The 24,906-nt window shown below is 37.2% G+C and overlaps 2 protein-coding genes across 2 annotated transcripts; both read right to left on the reverse strand.

Annotated features, from left to right (window-relative positions):
• Nucleotides 1–1,797: 1,797 nt before the first annotated feature.
• Nucleotides 1,798–3,918, reverse strand: LOC139854739 (uncharacterized). The gene is made up of 5 exons (XM_071844026.1): nucleotides 3,420–3,918; nucleotides 3,344–3,347; nucleotides 2,599–3,232; nucleotides 2,400–2,496; nucleotides 1,798–2,291 (listed from the first exon to the last, which is right to left on the reverse strand). Exons 1-5 carry the CDS (start codon nucleotides 3,916–3,918, stop codon nucleotides 1,798–1,800), a joined length of 1,728 nt encoding a protein of 575 aa, XP_071700127.1.
• A 14,137-nt stretch (nucleotides 3,919–18,055) lies between these two features.
• Nucleotides 18,056–24,573, reverse strand: LOC139851909 (protein HIRA-like). Its single transcript, XM_071841108.1, has 10 exons — nucleotides 24,288–24,573; nucleotides 23,576–23,857; nucleotides 23,207–23,458; nucleotides 22,155–22,552; nucleotides 21,088–22,009; nucleotides 20,377–20,575; nucleotides 20,051–20,291; nucleotides 19,464–19,586; nucleotides 19,258–19,375; nucleotides 18,056–18,555 (listed from the first exon to the last, which is right to left on the reverse strand). The coding sequence occupies exons 1-10, from the start codon at nucleotides 24,393–24,395 to the stop codon at nucleotides 18,229–18,231; spliced, it is 2,970 nt and encodes a 989-aa protein (XP_071697209.1). The 5' UTR covers nucleotides 24,396–24,573; the 3' UTR covers nucleotides 18,056–18,228.
• Between the last annotated feature and the right edge of the window lie 333 nt (nucleotides 24,574–24,906).

The following is a 24,906-nucleotide window of genomic DNA, read 5'->3' on the forward strand; positions in this document are numbered from 1 at the left end:
CGGAGTTGTGATCATTCTTGATCATTTACCTTTGTTGTTCGCATACCTATTTCCTTTTTGCTTCGTTTTCTTAAAGTGAGTTATAGTCCCATTTAACATACTGTTTTAAAGTATTTTTGGGATGAGATTACATGCAACTTTTGTTTTACATTTTAGACACAAGTGGAAATTATATTAAATGATTCATTGTGAGTTGATCAAAAATATTTCCTAATCTGGTAACTGTAATCACTAGTTTCTACTGGTGAACGCGAATTCTATGGATAGATCTATCGGGCTTGACAGCCCCATTACGTGCTAGTCGCACTAGCAATTTATAATCGAAATGTATTAATACTTCGTAATTTTTGAAGATACACCTGTTCAATGTATATTGTTGTATGTTAAGGGTAAGGAATGATTAAGTGGTTACCAGGTGGCTCACGGGTTAATGGAATAATGTTTTTATGTTTTCTAACATTTGAAATCTTGTGGTCTAAAGCTTATACGTTATTTAAACCTATAATTCACTAAACATTTTTGTTGACAGTTTACTCGCATGTTTTCTCAGGTACTTGATTGATTGCTTCCGCTGTGCTTAGAGAGTCTGCATACATGTTGGCAGCTTTTGTTAAACATTAAACTTGCATTCTATTTTGGTTACATTAAATTGTAGGTGTTTGTTGACTTGGTTTTGGTCAACTTTTGGTTAATTACTTATGTTGATTTTTCTAAACTTACATTTATGACAGGTTTCCTTTATAGGAAATTATTTTTAAATAAAGAATGCAATGTTATTTATTAAATTCATTTTGAGTTATGATCAAGCTATGGGACCAAGTGACGGAGCCGTTAAGGGTACTTGACGGGTCGTCTCAGTTACCTGCATAAATTTTTGCCCAAAAGTTATTGGCTGCTTGCACAACTGGTTTCTCCAACAGTTGGTACATTTCCATGTCGAACTCAGTTGCTTGGTCACCCCATAGTCCTAGCTCGATTCTGTTGGTATCGCAAAATATTTATGTTAGTAATTACAATAGTTTTTATGGTTTATGTGTAACTGTAGGATGTGCTTGTGTTGGTGTTTACTTGAGGTCGATAAGGTTGATGGTCCTCTTTATTTTTGGAGTGTCCTGCTGGGGCGGCTTCGCTTACACTTTGAATGCACGCTATATAGTATGCAGTAAAGAAAGTGTTAAATTACCTGAAATAACTATTATTGAACGAACTGCTTGAAGACGTGTATACCTGTGCTAAATGGTTCTTTCTGGACGTGTTCCTTTATGTATTCGTATGTGTTGAATTCGAAATAGTGACTGGGGAAGTTATCTGGTGTTATTGGTTGAAAATTTGTTCCTAGGCCAAAGAACAGAATTGTTGAGTTGTTTATCTTTTTTTTCCAATTCTTTGTTACTTCACAGCGAAATCGTCTGATTGTGTAAGCAGCGCCTACTGTTATGATTGGTGCAAAATAGCGTTGTTCTTAGATGTCCATATAGGCTTGGATTGCATGTCCCTACTCGTGTATTCAAATTAGGTTATGAAAACCAGAGAGTTGATTTAAATATTAACAGAATGGAGAGTGGTAGTTTTTACATAATGATCTAAGAGCACACAGTTAAGGTGGACATCTTCTTTCGTTATGTAGTGCTGCGATACCCATGTACGATAAATATTCGCTTCAAGTTCTTTGTGTCCTTCTCCTGGTTTCAAATCAATTATTGCTCTCGGTTGCGCCATTCCCTTCAAACCTTGGGTATGTAATAATACATTTCCATAGAATTGTCTTGCCAGTGCCTCCAAAACCATATACGAAGATTAATTCTTGTTTTTTTTAACTGAGGCGTTAACTACTAAATCATAAATGAACTTTTGTTTCTCGTTCCTTTTCAAAATTAGGATCTCAAATTCATTACGTAGCGCCTGACGATCATAATTGCGTTCCTCCATTATTAGTCGTTTATTCAGCTCGCGCAGTAGATTTTCTGACAGCGGAGGCAAACCAAAATCTGTTATAGACTTGTTATAACTATTTAATATCACTTCAATCTCACATAAGACATACTGCCTTAATTCCGTATCATTGATATGTAAATTATCGATGTGTAAAGAATCTGCAGCCCTTAAAGGAATATCGTCAGCCATAAGTTCCAAATTTTCATTCCATAATCGAAGTGGACTCATAACTTCACAAAACATAAGCATTTGGACGAACAATGATCGGAGTTGCGCACGTGTAGTAGATGCACTTGCTTCTTGTAGCGCTGTTGTCCATTCACTGTCGTTCCCCAATAAACCAAGACCTTCACAGGCTGAATGAACGATAATTGGAATGTTGTATTCTTCCTACCACTCTTATTTCTTCAAACGTCTTACAACCCTTTTGGTGACACAACAACATTCTTAAATAAAAACTTCACCGGTAGTCGGATGCATATATGTTAGCCTTCCTACCAACGGTTTATTCAGATTGCGCCTGCGAGTCCAACATTTATCCTTGTCTGACCAAACAAACTCCTTTGGAAAGTCAAGATAAGTCAAATGATGACCTTCTGAGTATCTTCTATTATACTCCAACCATTCGGTCAATGTAGTTTTCTTACATTAGTTATTGTTTACTATAGATTCCAACCGTTGTTGTGAATGAAAACGTAAGAGCTGCTGGTGCTCTAAGTGAACAGCCAAAAGTTGTACCGCCAGTTCCCTATGATGTATCGAAAATCCGTACATTCTCCAACAGGCTTCGTAAGGACATATAAATCGGCCATCAATGAAATTTTGGATTTCATCTACCCTTCTTGATCGATTTTCTGTTTCTGACTGCTGTTGACCAATATCGCGTGAGGCACGCATCACTATCCTATCAGTTCCCTCCGATATATACTTGAACAAATACTTAATTAGCATCGTCCACCCACAATATTCAACATTTATGTAAGCATGAAAGATAAGACAAAGATTACAGTTATAGGGGACCACATAACTGTTATCTAAATCGACACCACCTTTCTTAGTCGTCACACCAGTATTTCTTCTTCGATACTGTGCGTATCCATTTTTATCAAAATAAGTATTCATATTCAACGACTTTGGAAACTTTTTCGTGCAAACAAAACGGTCCATACATGGAGCTGATACATTAATAGCTCCACACGGACCATGAATCATAAATTCTGAAACCACTTTGTAACCAAGATGATCGACCTTTAGGTCAGGTAATTCAGCCGATACATAATCATCAATATTACATAAGCTTAGAGTAAGAGACTAAGTCCACAATAAGGTGTGACAGTGAGGCGTTCCACGTTTCTGAAACTCAATAGTGTATAAAAGTGTATTTAAAAAAAACACAAAATTCAATTACAAATCTGTATATGTTCATAATTAAAACGTAACATAAAATATTTAAAAAATTGAGGAGGAAACAAAATATGAAATACCTGCAATTACACGACCAAATGGCCTCTCCTGCTTCAGGTACTCAACAAATTTACTCACTTTAAGCTCAAATATACGCGTCACAATATCAGCTCGGTCAGCAGTAGTCAAATGAGAAAATACAGCTAGATATCGACGTATCTCTGGCCACTTTGAGTTACATGTAAATGTAATAAAGAACTTCGGATTTCCATGAACTCTACAAATTGCTAAAGCGTCAAGGTAGTGACTGTACATAAATCTTGGACTTCCAGTGAACGAAGCCAGAAGAATAACACGACTACCCACATCAAAACCCATTTGGTCACCTCTATTAATAGCATCATGTACACCACACAGATACTCATTTCTTATGTTATATTGATTGTTCCTTATATAGCCTATTCTTTCTAACTCAATACTGCAATAGGCTGTAACTATATATTGTTGGAATAACCTACCCGACCTCGTTAACGAACTACCAGCACCAGCTCTGTCACGAATTTGATAACTGTAATACATATTGTAACACCCCGTTTTCCCGTGCATGTCTAAAGGTACGTACTTTATCAATAGTACGCTTATAACCTACTCGTTATGTGATTAGCTGAACTAAAGTGTTGGTTAGGTGTAAGTGCATATATGTATATATGTGTATATATATATATATAGGTGTATTCAAATGTGTGCGTGTACGCGTATATGAATGTGTCGTGTTTGGCGTCGAGTCGTGTGAGACTTAAGGTTGAGGTATAGACGTGCATAGGAAGGGTGAAAGTTGTTGTGTTTGTGTTTGAACCCTTGATTCATCTTTAATTGTCAAAGTGACCAGACCTAGGCTAACGCCGCGCCGTGACAAACGGGTCCGCGCCGCGACAAACAAAGTGAAACCAGATCAGAACTTGAGTTAAGAAGGGTGGTTTTTTATTCTTTATGTCGCGCCGCGACAAAGGAGCCGCGCCGCGACACATCTGCAATTCTGACTCCGAATTCTGCTTAATTTATATAAGGTTTAGGGGCAAATTGGTCTTTTCGCGTGTAGATCTGGATGGAGCCTTTAATATCAACCACTTATTCTTCTTTTCTCATTTCTTTTCCTTTTTCTTTCTTAATTTTCTCTCAAATCCTAAAACCCACTTAGTTTAAATTTAAGGTTTGGAGGTGAAGTTTTGTGAATCAATCCTAGAAGCGAGAATTAAAGTTGTTCATCGTATCTCTAGCTACAAGTTCATAATCTTGGTAAGTTCTAACTCTAAGTCTCGAGTTTTAACTAGTTTAAACTAGGGTTTGGTTCATAAGAACTAGTGTGACCCATTTGAGGGTTAAATGGGTGGGTTTTGGGTTAGATTGTTGAAAGGAAACCCTAAATAGCTATTATCTAGGGTTTGGTCTTGTGATTTGAGGTTGTAAGTGCTAAATGATGTTGTTAGTCATTAATGCACTTTTAAAATGATGAAAGAGTTGTTATTGTGTAAGTTTGACTTGATTTGTGAGTCAAAGAGTCAAAAGAGCACTAGTTGACCTAATCGGGCGAAATGGTTATGAAATACACCAAGTTTATGTTAGTTGATGTAAATAGACCCTAATCACTAGCCTTAAATGATCTATGACGAGGCGTGGCCATTAATGGGCGGTTTTAGGGTAGTTGAGTCATTTAATGCAATCGGGTCATTAAATGCTCAAGGGTTAGTGGTTGGCATTTAATTTAACTAGATTGTATGTTAATAAATGCATAATGTAATAGGTACATTACATTGAAGGGTTGCAAGCTCGGTTAGCTTTCACAAGAGACTTGAGGTGAGTGGAATGATTATACATGTGTGTATATAATGTATTTACTTGTACGAGGTTCGATGTGGGTTTAAGTTCGGGCGTTCGATACCACATCGAGTCATTATATGATATGGGTTTAAAGTTCGGGCGTTCGATACCATGTCATATATGTGTGTGGGCGTGAAGTATGGGTTTAAAGTTCGGGCGTTCGATACCACATTACACGTGATGGGTGGGTTTAAAGTTCGGGCGTTCGATACCACTCAGGGGTTAGTGATATAATTCGTTGTACACTGACGGTTGTTGGGAACACCGATGGAAAATTCGAAGTACCATTCCCTTATACGATTGGTTAACCATGGTTATGTGTTTTAGTGTAGCATATTATATTGTTCGAGTTATATATGCTTTCGTTGTGCTAGCTTGTGGTCTTGGAGATTTAGCGTTATGCCTTGTGTTGGTATGCCTTTTAAATAGCTAGCGTGTATGAGGTAATTGTGTATGTGATTGCATGTAAGTAGATTATATATGTATGTGTATAATTATTGCATTCACTAAGCGTTAGCGTACCCTCTCGTTGTTTATCTTTTTATATGCAGGCGCAGTTAACGGCAAGGGGGTTATCGGACATTAGGCGTCCCGTGATGATGCTTTGTCGGAGTTTTGATGTTGGCCTAACGTTTTGGGTAGTTTAGTCCCAAACCATGCTCGAAGTGTCGTTTGGATTGTAAACTATCAATAGTAATGGGTCAAACTTGTACTAAACTTTATTCGTGGCCCTCGTGCCGTTTGTAAACAAATAATTGTTGTGCGTTTTAAATGGAACTCGTGAAATGGGTTACACAAATTATTTGGCGTGTAATTGTGTTGTATTAAAAAAAATTTATCGTATGGATTATGGGTTGGGTTCTTACAAGTGGTATCAGAGCATGGTCTGAGGGATTTAGGTGACTTGAGATAGGCGCCTAGATTTAGACTTTTGTGTTGTGGAATTATATGCGGGACTTGTAGGACTACGGGTCAGTGCGGGCTTTGATTAGTTCTTTAATGCATAGGTGAACTAACTATGCTATGATATGATATTACTAATCATGTGTTATTGTTTTGAACATCGAGCGAGATGGTTGTGATACGTTTGAGCATGGCACGGCATGTGAGCGTAATAGTGAGTTGCGACCACTATTACGGTTGCAAGTCAAGTCAAGCAAGGATGTGCGACAAGTATCGAGCTAGATGTGATATGTGTGAGGTCATATGCATAGGTATATATGTGTATTAAATTAATGGCGATGTCTAATCCATTTTTAATCTTTAGAATGAAGACGAGAAACGGAACGAATACGAATGGCAATGGTGGTCCCTCTCATGTGGAGGAAGATGAGATGACTACCAAGATTGAGACCGCTTTAGAAAACTATGTATCGGTTTTCTCACGAAGGGTTAAACAAATATTCGAAGAGTCGGTTTCGGAACAAATCGTCGATATGATTCAAGAACGGATGACTAATGCCGTTAAAGAAGAAGTTGAAAGGAGGTTTCCTAGACCTCAAAATGTGGACGAGTTGGAGTTTAGCTATAAGAACTTCTTGGCAACTAAGCCTCCTCACTTTCACGGGGATCCCGACCCCATGAAGAGTGCGGCTTGGATTTCCGATGTTGAAGGTTGTTTTCGCATGACCGAGTGCCCACCCGAGAAGAAGACTAGACTTGCTACTAGTTTGTTGAGGGGTCATGCTAAAGATTGGCTCGATGGTAAAATTGATATGGTGGGTGATGCGGCCTTTGTGGGGTTGTCTTGGGCGGAGTTCAAGAAGGAGTTTTTCCTCGAATACCGTACGCAAGCGGATCTTTCCAAATTGCGCAACGAGTTAAGGAACATGCGTCAAGGGTCTTTGGACCTAAACACTCTTAAAACCAACTTTCTCGCTAAGGCGCGTTTTTGCCCCGAGTATGTGGGGAATGATCAATTGTTAATGGAAGACTTTCATGCGACCCTTAGAGATGATTTGAAGGGTAAAATTAGTATTGGTCATGTTGAGACCTTTGCTAAGCTTTTGGCGGTGGCGAAGGGATTTGAAGCGCAAGCTCCGAGTCCGATTAGTTATGCGCCGAGTAAACGAAAGTTTGAAGCTTCTAATTTTTCGAACAAGAAGAGTAGGGGAGCATCCGAAAGTGTCGGTAGCGTGAAGAGGGGTGTTTCTAACGGTCACATGGTCACATGTTTCAATTGTGGGCAAAAGGGTCACTACTCCCGTGATTGCCCAAAACCGTCTACTAATACAATCACGTGTTTTAATTGTCAAAAAGAAGGGCACCGAAAGTCGGAGTGCCCCGAACTCCGAAATGATCATGTTAAAAGAATGGAGAAGGCGGCGGGGTCGGCTAGGGGACATAATTATTTGATGACTAATGACGAAGCCAAGCAATCCAATGAAGTCGTTTCATGTACTTTCATGGTTAACTCTAATCCGGTAAGGATTCTATTTGATAGCGGTGCAAATTTATCGTTTGTGTCTCCAAAATTTGTGCCTAAACTTAATAAACCGTTACCTAAGTTAAGTCGTCCGGTAGAAGTCGAAATAGCAGATGGCAAGACGGTGCTAGTGGTCGATGTGTGTAAGAATTGTAATGTTGTGTTTGGTTCCGAGAACTTTAATATTGATCTCATTCCGATGACGTTGGGTGATTTTGATATCGTGGTTGGTATGGATTGGCTCGATCATAATAGAGCCGATATTGCATGCCATGAAAAATCTATTCGTGTGAAGACCCCAAGTGGGGGAGAGTTAATTATTCATGGTGATAAACGAAGGAGACCGGTGCCGATATGCACTTTTGCACGGGCACGTCGACTCGTTGTTACCGGTGGAATGGTTTTCCTTGCTCATGTTGTTGATACTCGTGATGAGCCACCACCCATTCATGAAATTCTGGTGATAAGTGAGTTTGAAGATGTTTTTCCGGATGAGTTACCGGGTGTTCCGGCGGAAAGACAAGTCGAATTTCGCATTGAGTTGGTCCCGGGAGCTACTCCCATTGCTAAAACTCCGTATCGTTTAACACCGACGGAAATGCAAGAATTGTTGAATCAAATTCAAGAGTTACTTGAGAAGGGTTTTATTCGACCGAGTGCTTCGCCATGGGGTGCTCCAGTTTTATTCGTGAAAAAGAAGGATGGAAGTATGCGGATGTGTATCGACTATCGGGAGTTGAACAAGGTGACGATCAAGAATCGTTATCCATTGCCTAGGATAGACGATTTATTCGACCAAATTCAAGGCGCTACGTACTTCTCTAAAATTGACCTACGGTCCGGCTATCATCAAATGCGGGTCCGTGAGGAAGATATCGAGAAAACGGCCTTTCGAACGCGTTACGGGCATTTTGAATTTGTGGTTATGCCTTTTGGTCTTACGAATGCACCGGCGGCATTCATGGATCTTATGAACCGAGTGTGCCAACCTATGTTGGACAAGTCAGTAATTGTGTTCATTGACGATATTCTTGTCTATTCTAAGAGCATGACGGAACATGAACACCACTTGCGCGAAGTATTGAAGACGTTGAGAAAAGAGAAGTTGTATGCTAAATTCTCAAAATGTGAATTTTGGCTAAGGGAGGTCCAATTCCTTGGCCATATTGTGAACAAGGTTGGTATTCAAGTAGATCCGGGGAAGATAGAGACGGTGAAGGATTGGGGACGACCGATTACGCCTACGGAAATCTGAAGTTTTCTCGGATTGGCCGGTTACTACCGTCGGTTTATCCAAGACTTTTCTAAAATTGCTTCTCCATTGACGAAATTGATGAGGAAGAACGTGAGTTTTAATTGGGAAAACGAGCAAGAAATCGTTTTTCAATTATTGAAAGAGAAATTGTGTAAAGTTCCGGTCTTAGTATTGCCGGAAGGTGTAGATGATATGACGGTCTATTGTGATGCTTCTTTGAATGGGCTCGGGTGTGTTCTAATGCAACGAGGTAAAGTCATCGCTTACGCCTCTCGCCAATTAAAGGAACATGAAAAGAGATACCCGACTCATGATCTCGAATTAGCGGCAGTGGTCCATGCTTTGAAAATTTGGCGCCATTACTTGTATGGTGTCAAGTGTACGATTTATTCGGATCACAAGAGTTTGAAACATCTTTTTGATCAACGGGATTTGAATTTTTGTCAACATAGATGGATGGATGTGGTGAAAGACTATGATTGTGAGATACTTTATCATCCGGGCAAAGCGAATGTGGTCGCAGATGCGTTAAGCCGAAAGAGTCACCACCCGGCGTTACGATTGGGATTGTTACGTATGACTATTACTAATGATTTTCTTGAGAAACTTGGTGTGATTCAAATAGAGGCTTACGTTCACAACAAGCATGCGGAACGAATTGTGGGGCAATCGGAATTCATTACGATGGGTTCGCGTGGTTTATTGTCTTTTCAAGAAAGAGTGTGGGTGCCTAAGATGGGTGATTTCCGAAAGGTGCTTCTTGATGAGGCACACAAGTCTAAGTATTCCATACATCCGGGTGCGACAAAGATGTACCATGATTTGAAGAAAGATTATTGGTGGCCGGGCATGAAACGCGACGTTGTTAAGTATGTTGAGCAATGCGTCACGTGTTTGCAAGTTAAAGCCGAACACCAAAAGCCGTATGGTAAGTTGCAACAGCTAGAAATTCCGATGTGGAAGTGGGAGCATATTACCATGGATTTTATTACCAAGTTGCCGAAAACGGCGAGAACCCAATTTGACACTATTTGGGTGATTGTCGATAGATTGACAAAGAGTGCGTTGTTTCTTCCTATTAAAGAAGCAATATTGTCAGAGGCACTCGCGAAGATGTTCATTAAAGATGTGATATCGAGACATGGCGTTCCCGCGTCTATTGTTTCGGATCGGGACACGCGTTTTACTTCTCGATTTTGGAAGAAGTTTCATGAAGACATGGGTACGAGGGTAAATATGAGTACGGCGTACCATCCTCAAACGGACGGTCAAACCGAACGTACGAATCAAACATTAGAGGATATGTTACGTGCGTGTATCATTGACTTCGGTGGTAGTTGGGATGAACATTTACCTTTGGTGAAATTCTCGTACAATAATAGTTTTCACTCTGGTATTAGAATGCCACCGTATGAGATGTTGTATGGTAGAAGGTGTCGAAGTCCGATTTGTTGGGGTGATGTGGGTCAAAGGGAAGTCGGGAGCTCCGACTTGGTATTGGAGACAACTGATAAAATCGTTATAATTCGGGAACATTTGAAAAAGGCGCAAGATAGGCAAAAGTCTTACGACGATAAGCGTAGACGTTTGATCGAATTTGAAGAAGGCGATATGGTGATGCTTAAGGTTTCGCCATGGAAGGGTATTATTCGGTTTCGAAAACGGGGAAAGTTAGCTCCTCTGTTTATTGGGCCGTTTAAGGTTTTAGCTCGTGTTGGTGAAGTCGCGAATCGGTTGGAATTACCCGAAGAACTTGCGGGGATCCATAACACATTTCATGTTTCCCACCTCCGTAAGTGTCTTGCGGATGATTCTTCATGGATGCCTTTAGACGAAATTGAGCTAAACAACAAGTTAGAATACGTTGAAGAGCCGATTGCTATACTCGATGAGAAGATTAAAATGTTGCGTAACAAAGAGGTGAGGACTTTAAGGTCCAATGGCGTCGTAGTAAAGGTTCCGAGTTTACTTGGGAGTCCAAAGAATTTGTGTTGGTTTATCTTCCCTCGTGTCATGAGGCTTGGATCATGAGGACGCGCTATGATTTAAGTGGGGGAGAGTTGTAACACCCCGTTTTCCCGTGCGTGTCTAAAGGTACGTACTTTATCAATAGTACGCTTATAACCTACTCGTTATGTGATTAGCTGAACTAAAGTGTTGGTTAGGTGTAAGTGCATATATGTATATGTGTGTATATATATATATATATATATATATATATATATATATATATATATATATATATATATATATATATATATATATATATATATATATATATAAGTGTATTCAAATACGTGCGTGTACGCGTATATGAATGTGTCGTGTTTGGCATCGAGTCGTGTGAGACTTAAGGTTGAGGTATAGACGTGCATAGGAAGGGTGAAAGTTGTTGTGTTTGTGTTTGAACCCTTGATTCATGTTTAATTGTCGAAGTGACCAGACCTAGGCTAACGTCGCGCCGTGATAAACGGGTCCGCGCCACGATAAACGGGTTCGCGCCGCGACAAACAAAGTGAAACCAGATCAGAACTTGAGTTAAGAAGGGTGGTTTTTCCTTCTTTATGTCGCGCCGCGACAAAGGAGCCGCGCCGCGACACATCTGCAATTCTGACTCCGAATTCTGCTTAATTTATATAGGGTTTAGGGGCAAATTGGTCTTTTCGCGTGTAGATCTGGATGGAGCCTTTAATATCAACCACTTATTCTTCTTTTCTCATTTCTTTTCCTTTTTCTTTCTTAATTTTCTCTCAAATCCTAAAACCCACTTAGTTTAAATTTAAGATTTGGAGGTGAAGTTTTGTGAATCAATCCTAGAAGCGAGAATTAAATTTGTTCATCGTATCTCTAGCTACACGTTCATAGTCTTGGTAAGTTCTAACTCTAAGTCTCGAGTTTTAACTAGTTTAAGCTAGGGTTTGGTTCATAAGAACTAGTGTGAACTATTTGAGGGTTAAATGGGTGGGTTTTGGGTTGGATTGTTGAAAGGAAACCCTAAATAGCTATTATCTAGGGTTTGGTCTTGTGATTTAAGGTTGTAAGTGCTAAATAATGTTGTTAGTCATTAATGCACTTTTAAAATGATGAAAGAGTTGTTATTGTGTAAGTTTGACTTCATTTGTGAGTCAAAGAGTCAAAAGAGCACTAGTTGACCTAATCGGGCGAAATGGTTATGAAATACACCAAGTTTATGTTAGTTGATGTACATAGACCCTAATCACTAGCCTTAAATGATCTATGACGAGGCGTGGCCATTAATGGGCGGTTTTGGGGTAGTTGAGTCATTTAATGCAATCGGGTCATTAAATGCTCAAGGGTTAGTGGTTGGCATTTAATTTAACTAGATTGTATGTTAATAAATGCATAATGTAATAGGTACGTTACATTGAAGGGTTGCAAGCTCGATTAGCTTTCACAAGAGACTTGAGGTGAGTGAAATGATTATACATGTGTGTATATAATGTATTTACTTGTACGAGGTTCGATGTGGGTTTAAGTTCGGGCGTTTGATACCACATCGAGTCATTATATGATATGGGTTTAAAGTTCGGGCGTTCGATACCATGTCATATATGTGTGTGGGCGTGAAGTGTGGGTTTAAAGTTCGGGCGTTCGATACCACATTACACGTGACGGGTGGGTTTAAAGTTCGGGCGTTCGATACCACTCAGGGGTTAGTGATATAATTCGTTGTACACTGACGGTTGTTGGGAACACCGATGGGAAATTCGAAGTACCATTCCCTTGTACGATTGGTTAACCATGGTTATGTGTTTTAGTGTAGCATATTATATTGTTCGAGTTATATATGCTTTCGTTGTGCTAGCTTGTGGTCTTGGAGATTTAGCGTTATGCCTTGCGTTGGTATGCCTTTTAAATAGCTAGCGTGTATGAGGTAATTGTGTATGTGATTGCATGTAAGTAGATTATATATGTATGTGTATAATTATTGCATTCACTAAGCGTTAGCTTACCCTCTCGTTGTTTATCTTTTTAGATGCAGGCGCAGTTAAGGGCAAGGGGGTTATCGGACATTAGGCGTCCCGTGATGATGATTTGTCGGAGTTTTGATGTTGGCCTAACGTTTTGGGTAGTTTAGTCCCAAACCATGCTCGAAGTGTCGTTTGGATTGTAAACTATCAATAGTAATGGGTCAAACTTGTACTAAACTTTATTCGTGGCCCTCGTGCCTTTTGTAAACAACTAATTGTTGTGCGTTTTAAATGGAACTCGTGAAATGGGTTACACAAATTATTTGGCGTGTAATTGTGTTGTATAAAAAAAAAATTTATCGTATGGATTATGGGTTGGGTTCTTACACATATTCATAGTCATTCGCTTGCTACGACCTCTAATCAACCGACCGGTCTCTCTTAAATTCAAACCGGGGTGATAGCCCGTCTGACCATACACAAAAAGTAATGGGAACTATAGTGACATGTATAATTGATGCAACTTATTAATCCTTTGAGGAGTCCCACTACATAGCTAGACTATCACATCATAATCTCCTTCACTTCTAACATTTTCCCCATACACAATTTCCCCTACTACATTAGAAGTAGGTAATTCATATTGCCTACTACCTGTCACACTAAAAAGCCTAATCTTGAAATTAGGAACATCTGCCTCAACATATCTATCCCTTGCAGTTCTAAACAACTTAACTAACTGATTATGTGTATCCAATATACTAATTAACTGTCCAACAACCATAGGATCTAAACTACTATCCTCTTGACCACCAAAATGAGACATCATATTTCGCACTTCATTCTCAGTGTCGTAAATATATAACTGCAAATACCTAGGCATACTATCTTCTAGAGGACATAAAGAGCCCATCCAATGATACACCTGTCCAGATATCTTAAATACATAAGGACCACGGCGACTGTTGACAGTATCATCAATTTTCGCTCCATAAGACGTCATACTGAACATCTGATTATAAGCGCTAATATTATCCATAAAATGTCTAGACTCTAATAAACGTTTGACTTACAACGGAACATCACTATCTAAAGGCAAGACAAATCGACCATCCATACAACACTTATGATAACGTAAACGACGGCTAGTAGAATAGACTTTAATGCGTTCGTCAAACCAAAAAAAAAAAAGCATTACAGTATTCACAAACATGATCACAATCACCTAAGTCTTGGTAATATCTAGTGACACCTGAAACAGTTTAACAAAACAAAAACATATCAACACTCGGAAACACATAAATTAACAACTAAAATAAAAACATTCTAAAGGAGAAACTTACCAAAATTCATATCCATATCAGCTATCTGATGTTCCTGACTATGACTAATCGTATCTTTGATAGACCTAACATTAGTAGCACCAAAGCTCGAACGACAACGACTTCAAACATCAATATTCACACCCGAATTATCGATCGATAAGTTAGTTCCAACAGAATTACGTAAACGATTAGCACGCTGCAAAGCAGCCCTATAAGACTGCTGACGCGCAGTAACAGCAGGAAACAAACTTCCGACACCAACAATATCAGTCGATTCATTAAAAACACTACCACTACAACTACCCTTTCGACGCTTCCTACTATTAGGCATAATATTACTTTTAACAAATTAGGTATAACATCAAAAGGCAACATCAATCGTTGAAGAACATATAAGAACAAACCACAAATAACAACATAATCAGCAAACACAAAAAATGTAAAATGCAGGTAAAAAAAACCAAAAAAGAATCAACAAATACCTTAAATAGTAAACACAAAACAACAACTATCAACAAAACCTGCAACACAAATAATACAACCATAAACACCCCTAGCAGTAAACAAAAATAACAAAAAAACCAACATAACTAAACAATAATGACCAAAAAATTAATGCAACAACAAAGATAAATAAAAAAGTAAAAACACAAAGATATAACAACAATCAAACACATAAAAACCACCATGCACACAACCAAAAACCCCACAAAGATTAAAAAAAAAAAAAAAAAAAAAAAAAAAAAAAAAAAAAAACCTCGAAGAGCAAACAGGAAGAGGAAAACAGAGACACCAACAGCAACAACACCTGCAATAACCACAAACACATATAAACACAAAAATTTCCAACAATGTATAACATAATCATCTTCCAGCAATAGTAAAATTCCGATTAAAAACACCAGCAACAAAAAAACTTCACTTACAGATGCGGAGGACAATCTTCAACAAAGTTGAAATTAAAACACAAAAGAAAGACAAAACCCTAATCGATGGAGAACAATCGCCAGCAAAAGGAAGAAAGAAAGCAGAAGAAGAAAAGACAGATGAAAAGCAAATGCATGTAATAAACCTAAATAAACCTTCATTAACTTCTCAAACAAACACGTGCCCCACTATCAGGCCACGTTTAACCCACTAACAAAGAATTAGGAACAATAACAAACGACATATAAAAGCCCCTAAACCTAAAGACAAACGACATATACCACTTGGGCCAATATAACTTATGAAATATATGAAGAAAAATGTTACTTAACTATTCTATTTAAAAATAATTTTATATTTATTTTTTAACAAAAATAACGAAAACCTTATAACTAAGGCAATTTGTCGAATGATAAAGAGGCCAATCAAAACTACAACCATAGAAAAAGCTAGGCTCGAGATTATAAAACACAACAACCAAAGAACAACATTAATCATTCCCTATCCACAAGTGGGCCGAACCGAAATAAACTAAACAACGAGATCACAACCAAGGTAAATAAACTTAGTTAACCAAAAGTAACAAATCATCTATCTAAACAAAGACAAAACACACATGAACAACTAGCCAACTAAAACTAATTCCAACCAAACAACAATATCCAGACGGAGAGAAAAAACCGAGAAAACTAATAATCCTTACGTCTCGAACGGTTTTTAAAGGTATATGATAAAAAAAAATTGGACAACCCGTTACTAATTAAATTTGTCGTAGAATGTGGCAACAAGCCACAATTTTATAAATCCCTCGAAAAAACCAAGCTCTTTATAACTCAAAACTTAAACTTCATCACGGGCGTGAAATCATCATCCCTCGTTGACTCTTTGCTTTTGATCCCCTTCTTCTTCTTATCCGTAACCCCGATTACACCAACATTAGATGAAGCTAAGTTCGCAGATATCGACACCTCATGAACATCCGACCTTCTAAACTCTGATCCGAGATAGAAACCTTGGATCCAGTTAAACAATATAATCATAACTTATACCGCTTTAAAAATATAAATAATATAAATAGTTATCAACACTTTAAATTAAACAATGCAACTATACAAAAGCTAATACATTTCAAGCTTTGGCATAACCATCAATCGGAAATATATTAGACTAAAATCTATCGAGTTTCGGTGTTACCATCACCTGTTATACTTTAATCATGATACAACAAGTCATCCGACATTTGCGCTATATTTTATTCAACGTCAAAGGGTTCAAATTCACCTTCATTTAAATTAGTCGTTGGAGGTGATAACTCAGCTTCGTCATCTCTTATGATAGTTTCTTCAACGTCTTCTCCTAATGGACCTTCCATTTGTATCTCATTTTGTATCCTATCTATCACGTCCGCATAATCCTTCAAACATACACATTCTTCCACGGCTTCGGGGGGTTAGTCTTAATCTTTTCTCCGATATAATTCGACCGCTAGTAGAAAGACCGATTTGATCGTCGAAGGTTGGACGGCTTATAAGTCACGAGCCATAGTGACTAATGCAAGTAGAATTCAACCTAGTATTATCATCAAAACAAGATCTTAGTTTGATAAGCTCTACAGTTCATTTATCGTTGATTGCTCGAATATATATTATATATATACTTACTAATAAACTTCGAAATTTCATACGTAATTCATTACAAAATTTCAAACAATCTTGCGCAAGCAAATTTATAACATTTATAACATCAGCAACACAACGGGGGAAAAAACCACCATCTAAACCAGTTATAAACGTAATTTTAACATATTCATAGCACTAGTATTATTGGAGGCATTATCCAGTAAAATTTTAAAAAATGATCTGCTAAATTATATTCATCTGTATCATGTAAAATTAATTATTCCTGTATACGATTAGCCAAATACTTTAAAATCAATTCTCCGTTTTTATTAATAACCACGATTCGGGATTAAACCAATGAGCCGTAACGCCTAAATAAGAATTTGTCATACCATGTGGTGTGGTTCAAACATCACAAGTTATAGAAGCGTTATATATTATAGTTTCAAAAACCTTCAATTATATCATTTTTTACGTCTCACCATAATTTAAAAGCATCAAATCTAAGAGTAGTAAAGTTTACCATTTGATATCACGATTGTATTTGATGCTTGATTATCTTCGTAAGTTCAATGTCGAAGTGGTTTAATGGAAGCCCTTGTTGAATGACAAACTTCGTAAAATCTAATCAAAGGCCTTCGGCATTGTATATAATGACCTATCTGAACCAAGTGTAGCTTTTGACGGATAACTCCTTTACGAGTACAGGCAAGATGTATGCTAACATAAAGTTAGAACTTTCGCCAAGAAACTTCATACAACTCTTGCAACGAGTCTTTTTCGTATTATCATTCATCACGAACAAGTCGAATTGAGACCAAATATCTTGGTTTCGAGTAGTAACTTTAACCCTTAAAACATCATTGGTGTAATTTGGGCGTGAAGATATTCCAACTGAAATGTAACTGGAAGTGCGTGATTGTTAGTGGTCCATTATAGGATTAGTATCAAAGAAATATATAACTGACAATAATTAGAGAAAGTTTACAGAGATATTTGTGTGTGTTTATTGGTATGTTTTCAACCAAAACAATACCGTGTATTTAAACTAAACTTGTAGGTGTAAAATGGTCCTAACACATTAAAAAAAAAAATGCCAAAATGTTAAAAACAATCACAATATTATTCAAGAAAAAAATGTGCAGCTCATCAAAACCGGTTCAGAACAGATTTTTTGGAACCACTTCTTACCCAGATCTTAACCATTTTAATGTTTACATTGGGAACCGGTGCTCTTTTCTTGAGAACCAGATCAAGAACCATATACTATGGGAACCGGTTTCGGGTAAATGGGTCGGTTATTTTAGACCCGGTTCTGTATATGCACCTCTAATCCATGGCACCAAACTCAAATCTTGAAATCATGTAGTCCAAGTTATACAAGACTAGATAACTAATAAAAAATGAGGGACTAACAAAAAATCCCTATACACAATACTCTGAAACATGAACTGTAGAAATGTTGACAAGAGTACAAAATTAGACCACGCCCTATATCAAAAATTAAAAAAGTCGAATCATAAACGCTTCACGGTGCCATTTCATCTGGGACCGGGTCAGATTTGTTAGTTCCGGGTGGGACAACATCCATTTGATCCGATATCAATGGATGTTGTTCTTTGATAGAATCTGTTTGAGCCACTTCATTAGTCTCTTGTGGTGTTTCAGTTGCTAATATTGCTGGTTGTGCAGTGATAGCGTTGTTGGTGGTAGCAGCCAGTGGGTCCGGATTTGGGCTAGAGCTTTTGTATTCGGATAAAAGATCCATGAACTCGTTGAGCAGCCGTTGAACTTTACGGTTTGACGCCATTGCTGGAAGAATATCTTCCCTCAAAAGTTTATGCTTTCGCATTCCCTGTAGAGTTCGTATTTTTGAGTAATAACATACAGAAAATCTAAGTGAAGATCTATCTATTTCTAAAATCAATAGAAGTGTCATTATGCAATTGAAGTTTATTGATGACGCCATAATTTTTATATTCCGTTATTCTTATAATAATTATAATAAATAAATAATGATATATAAAATAAATATAAATATACCCATACCCATAACTATAACTATTATCATCATTTTGCATTTATAAGTAGATAAAATTTTAAATAAATATATATATATATATATATATATATATATATATATATATATATATATATATATATACATATATACATATATATATATATATATATATACATATATATATATATATACATATATATACATACTTTCCAAAATATCTGTCTCGTTTGACTTTTCAAGGTCTTTATATCTAACTTTAGACTTTAAATATTTTTATTTGTACTAAAAGTCTTTATATCTAACTTTTGACTTTAAATATTTTTATTTGTGCTATATAATATCTGATGAAATCTTATGAATGGATTCGGTTTTAAACGTGTTTTCGTTGGTATAATTTTCATCAAATATTACATATCACAAGTAAAAATATTTAAATTCAAAGTTGTATAAGAAAGACTTGAAAAGTAAAAGCGGGACATTAATTTTGGGACGGAGAGAATATAACAAAAGTAAACAAGAAATTAAAATACTGACAAGAACGCAAGGATCCCAAACAGCGTTTGTTGCATCAGAAGTAGCGGTTTCTGCCATTCCGGTTGGTGGTCCAAGAAAGTTCTCACACACTTCACGCAGTCGAGATTCATCAGCTTCTCTGCAATTGTAGGGTAATTTAACTACATATTTTTTATTTATATAATGTAACATTTTAGTAAGTTATCTATAGAGAATATAAAACCGACCTAGCTAGAAACCGAATATACGACAAAAGACATTGTCGATACTCGTTTGGAGACGTCAACGATAACGCAGATGCTAACTGAGCTTCCAAATGGGCGCGTGTCTGCACTCCGTCATCAGTTACTCTGCAACACAACAACTTAATCTTCTTTATATTATATTTTATATACAAAAGGAAAGCATTAATTATGTCTACCGTTTGTCAAAATATTGAATTTTGACTTTTAAATAGTTCATAACTATGAAATTCAACCATTGATTTGGATGATGATGATGTCATAATTGTGTATTTCCTCAAATCAACCATTGATTTGTTTATTTAAATCTCAACAATTAATCCTTAACAAACCCAATTGTTTCTCATTTCTTTTATATATTTATATTTTATATAAATATATATAAATAAAACCGGCTCAATTATAAAAAAAAAATATATATATATATATATATAAAAAAAACTATTTTTTATTTTTTATTATTATTATAATTATATTAACTATAATTATCAATTATTTATTAATTAAGTAATAATATAGTAAAAGTTCAAATTTTATTGAATAAAAGTTAGGATATTTTTAGAAACACAAACCTGCTCCAGCCTGGTTTTCGAGCCATGAGTTTCCGCACGTCAACTTGCAAGGCTGCCAATTCACCTTTTTGAGGAAACCCTAAATTAAACGAACTTACAAAATTAGAAGCCGGGAAGCAATCATCGGCAACACGCAGCCAACACATGAGGCTCGTATCAAACATGAATGCATGACGTGTAGCCAACGTAACAAGCGGATATCCAGACTTCGATAACTTCGCAGATATTACTTTTAGTGAACCTAAAGAAACAAAAAGTCAAGGGTACAACGTGTAAGTTTAACGCCACGAAGATCATACATAAACATGTCTAACTTTCGTTGTTACCGGTTGACTTTGGGTCCGAAGACAAAAGTGACGTCAACGAATCATGAAGAATACACTTGCGGTTGAAAAGATCCCATACATATACGACCCCTCTCCTTGTAACCAGTAACAATTTCCAAGAATCATCGCAGTCAATAAACACGGGTGTCGAACCCATCATAATAGTGGGCATAGAACGCCGCCCACATTTTGTGTAGACCTTTTAAGACAAACATCATTATAACAAAAGCTCAATATCCAATTGTTACAACTAGAGGCGGCAATTCTAAACGAAACCCGGCAAAAACAAACAGGGCAAGGTTAAATAATCCAAACCCGTTTAAGTTTTCGAGTCATGTTTGAGTTGGAATAAAGTAAACAGGCCAACCCATTAACCAGATTAAGTTTTAAAAGGGTTTGTGTCTATAAACAAATTCAAAATTAAGTAAAAATCGCTTCACAAACCAAAAATCAACCCACCGCAACCCAACAAAGTTGAAAAATTCGGTACAAAACCAACCACCAAACTAATTGACCCGTTTAACTAACCGGGTTACGCGGGTCAAGTCAAATTTAATAGTATCCGAGTCGGCGTAGAAATTCCAGACCCCATTTATGTAATCGGGTCATGCTTTGGTTGGATACAAATGAAAACGCCAACACAACCCGACCAAATTCCCACCCATAATCACAAATGCAAGCACCAAAAGAACGTAAAGTTAATAAACAAACCTGCAGGGATCCATCTTCGCACCCAACAGCCCAAAAATTGGCATTCCCGGCCAAAACTGTAACGTTGCCAGATATTCGGTCAGACCAAAGAGTTTGACCATTTCTTGTGCAACAAATTTCCGTTTCTTTTATCACACTTGTACTCCCGACGCCAATAATATCGTTAGCTGCATATTCTTTATGACGAGCTTCCAAACAGACGTATGATCTATCCCCTCCTTTACTATCAATTACTCTAATCGAAAGGGTTCTAACGGGGCCCGAAGAACCAAAATTCTTCGAAGATCCGATCGGTTCGACACTAATATTTCCATCTTTATCGGCAGTGGTCGAAACCTTTTCAATTATTAGACTATCACTAACGGTGGCTCGAGCCGTTAAACCTCCAATCATCGCCCTCTTAGCAGGTGGGCCTTCACGGTCTCGAAGACCTAAATTACCGTTATCAGTTGACTTTACAAAACAGTCAACTGTTTGACTTTGAGAAGCCACGGACATGTTTATGCTTTCCCCTTGAACAGGAACACCAACGGCTTCTGGAATGATCCGTTTCCGACCATCGGGTCGTCGGTATTCTCTTTGCTTTACCGGACTAGACACTTGAACAGGTTTATTTGACACATTATTATCAAGATTCTTACCAAGATCCGATAAAGATTCAACCTTTGAAGATGATTTAATGGCGGATGAATTATTGTTTATGACGTTTCCTGTAACTTTTTTGGAAGCTGCTTCGAGAAGCAACTGTGCTGGACTTTCGGCTAAGTTAGTTTGTTTACCTCTAACGTCACCATAACGGTTTTTTTTCAATTCCTCTAGTTCTGCATCACTTAGCTTTTGACCGATTTCTTTGACCTCAAACTGAAAAGTAGCCACGGTCCCATCTAAGGAACAAGCAAATAGGGAATACCCATCTGGGCTCCTGAAAAAAAAATGAAAAGTTTTGATCTTTAATCAAATACCCAAGTGATTAATTCAAAAACTGGAAATTAAATGTTTAATTGTAGATGTTCTATGAAAAGAATATAAAAAATGTATCTGATTGATTGCAAGTAAGTTTGACTTACCAAGATAAGTCAACAACACTTTGAGAAAAGAAAGATCTAGCAACAAATAGAGGGCGATGATTAGTGGTATTCCACACGGAAATGGTTCGATCTTGACTCCCTATAGCAATAACATTGTACGGTTGTGATTCATTTCCACCATTCTTTGAGGACCCATTAGCCCAACCCGTAGTGACAATTTTTGGTTCCTTGGTATTTTTCGTGTCATCCTTAAACAAGGAATGATTAAACTTTACGACAGTTATAGGTGCATGATGACCTAAAAAGTCAAAGGAGGCAGTCCATTCTCCCCTCTCTAGAACAGGTGCTGAAAATTTTGGCTTTTGATAACCGTTTGTTGTTGTAATGAAATGACCACATGGGGACCACCCGAGCCGCCTGAAGAAAGTGGATCCGAGCTGGATCGATAAAAAGTCATAACACAAAAGACTCAAGTGCCATTTTAAAAGGGAAACCCAAAATTTAGCAAGTAAAACAAACAAGGTTGCATAAATCTTTAGTGATTACTCGGTCGCGACTTTTAAGAGATTACTTGGTAAGTCGAGGAGTACTCGGATGTTGACCAACTTTAACTTCGACCGATTTTGACCGATTTTCCGAGTAATCCCAAGTTTTGGCCAAGTTTGACCGAGTAATCGCCGAGTACTCGACGAGTGATTCCTAGTTCTGCAACACTGAAAACTATAGGTGGCCATCCCAAACCAAATAGTATAATTCTGGCTACTTTTATCTCTAACATCTCAAATGTACAAAATAAATAAATGAAAAGAGAACATGTCAAATAGGTTATAAGTCACCTTAATTATGCAGGGTTACTAGGAAAAAGGGTCGTAAACGGTCACAGGATAACCCGGTTAGGCCTGAGTAAAAAATATTCCCCTTCCCCGGTACCCCGAACAGATAAAACCTTATCCGTTTATTTAGCTCACTAATTATACATGATAAAAAAATAAAAACGCAAAAAACTAATCCAGGCGACCCATTTAGACTTTATCCCAAACCCAGCTGAACCGCCCATTTGGTTACCTATACTCATAAGTCATAACACATACCGATTTTGTCCAATGCCCATCTGTCCTATGTGCAAGGCTCCAATCTGATGTTCGCCAAAAGATTACAGTTTTGTCATCTGATTGACTTGCAATAAAAGAACCGATAGGATCCCAAGTAACGCCTTTAACAAGACTCGAATGACCCCTTAAAACCGCAGTGCAGATACCATTGCTCATATCCCATATATGAACTGTATTATCCAAGCTTCCACTAGCTAAAGTCGAATCATCTGGAGACCAATTAAGATCTACCTACTCTAAGCACGAGAATAAAAACCCCATTACTAAATCTTAACTTTATAAAGTTATAAAGCATAAGTAGATATAACACGAAATAACAAATTTTTTAAATAATAAGTAGTTAATTACCACATCAGCAGTATGGCCTCTCAAAGTGAAAACAATTTTCCAATTTTCAACATCAGGTGCCTCACCACTACCGAATTCTGTGGTTCCAGAACCGGGTTTTCGCTCGTTAATTTGAATGATGTTATCGTCTGAACCTGATGCAATGTAGCGTCCATGTTTCGCCCACCTAACACAATTGACTGACCCAAAATGATCACGAAGAGTAGCAAGAAGTTCCAATTTGGGTCTATCTGAATCCAAATCCAATATCTTGTCAGCATATTTCATGTTCCAAATCCTTACCTACATGATGAACAAATGTCATTTTTCACACAAAGTAAGGCAAAAAAGCATGAAACTTTTATGGTTATATTTTAATTTCTTTCATTTTAACTATGCAGAAACATATAAAAGACATACAGTAGTATGTTAAATCGTTCATACACCAAACACACACGAATTCAAGAATCGAGAATATGATTACTAAATACGCATATTGAAAACCTAAATTCTGATTAATCTCATCAGTTCATTAATTTAGGGATCAGAAAGCTGTTAACTTTATACAATTAAGGTTAATCTTCCGAGTAAAATTTCAGTAAAATTCAACGCACATTAACAAATACGAAATAAGAATCTTAATTTCACTCCAAACCCTAAAAAATAAAACAAAGTTGCAAACTTTATTCATATAACCGTAAAAAAAAACAAGAAATTCAAAAATTAAAACTACCTTGTGATCGCCACCACCAGTAGCAAATCGAAGACCACCAGGTTGAATATCAATTGAATAAATTTGCATGCCTTCATGACGAACCCAATTTGGTTTTTCTGCAATCATCTTCAAGTATATCAACGGTCTTCAAGAAAAAGACTAATGAGCTTGATTAACTCGAAATGAGTATCATTATTCGAAATCTTTACTACAACTTGATTGAGAGCAAAAGCCCAGAAAAACCCTTGTTTGAATTGAAATAATAACCACTTAATTTCGAATTTTTGGTGCCCTTGTTGTTTAATTGTACAAAAACCCTAGTGGTGTGAGTATTTGCCAGAGTTTGCAGTTGCTTAATTTAAACGAGATACGATGGGACTGACTAGGGAAATAAAATATACGGTAGTTTACAAAACAGTCCCTCGAGTATTCCCAGATTTTCATAAGTAACTAAAAGATACGTTTCAAGGCATCAAAATACATTATGTTCTAAGATTTTCTTTTTTCGGTTACCTGTCATTGGCTGGCAAAGCGAGTAATCGAACATCATATTCTATTGTACGCAGCCATTGAGATTACTCACGGGCTGTTTTCAACCCTTCTCTTGCTACTATAAGATTCGAACTTAACACCTTCT

Source organism: Rutidosis leptorrhynchoides, chromosome 6, assembly GCF_046630445.1.
Source record: "Rutidosis leptorrhynchoides isolate AG116_Rl617_1_P2 chromosome 6, CSIRO_AGI_Rlap_v1, whole genome shotgun sequence".
Lineage (NCBI taxonomy): Eukaryota > Viridiplantae > Streptophyta > Magnoliopsida > Asterales > Asteraceae > Rutidosis > Rutidosis leptorrhynchoides.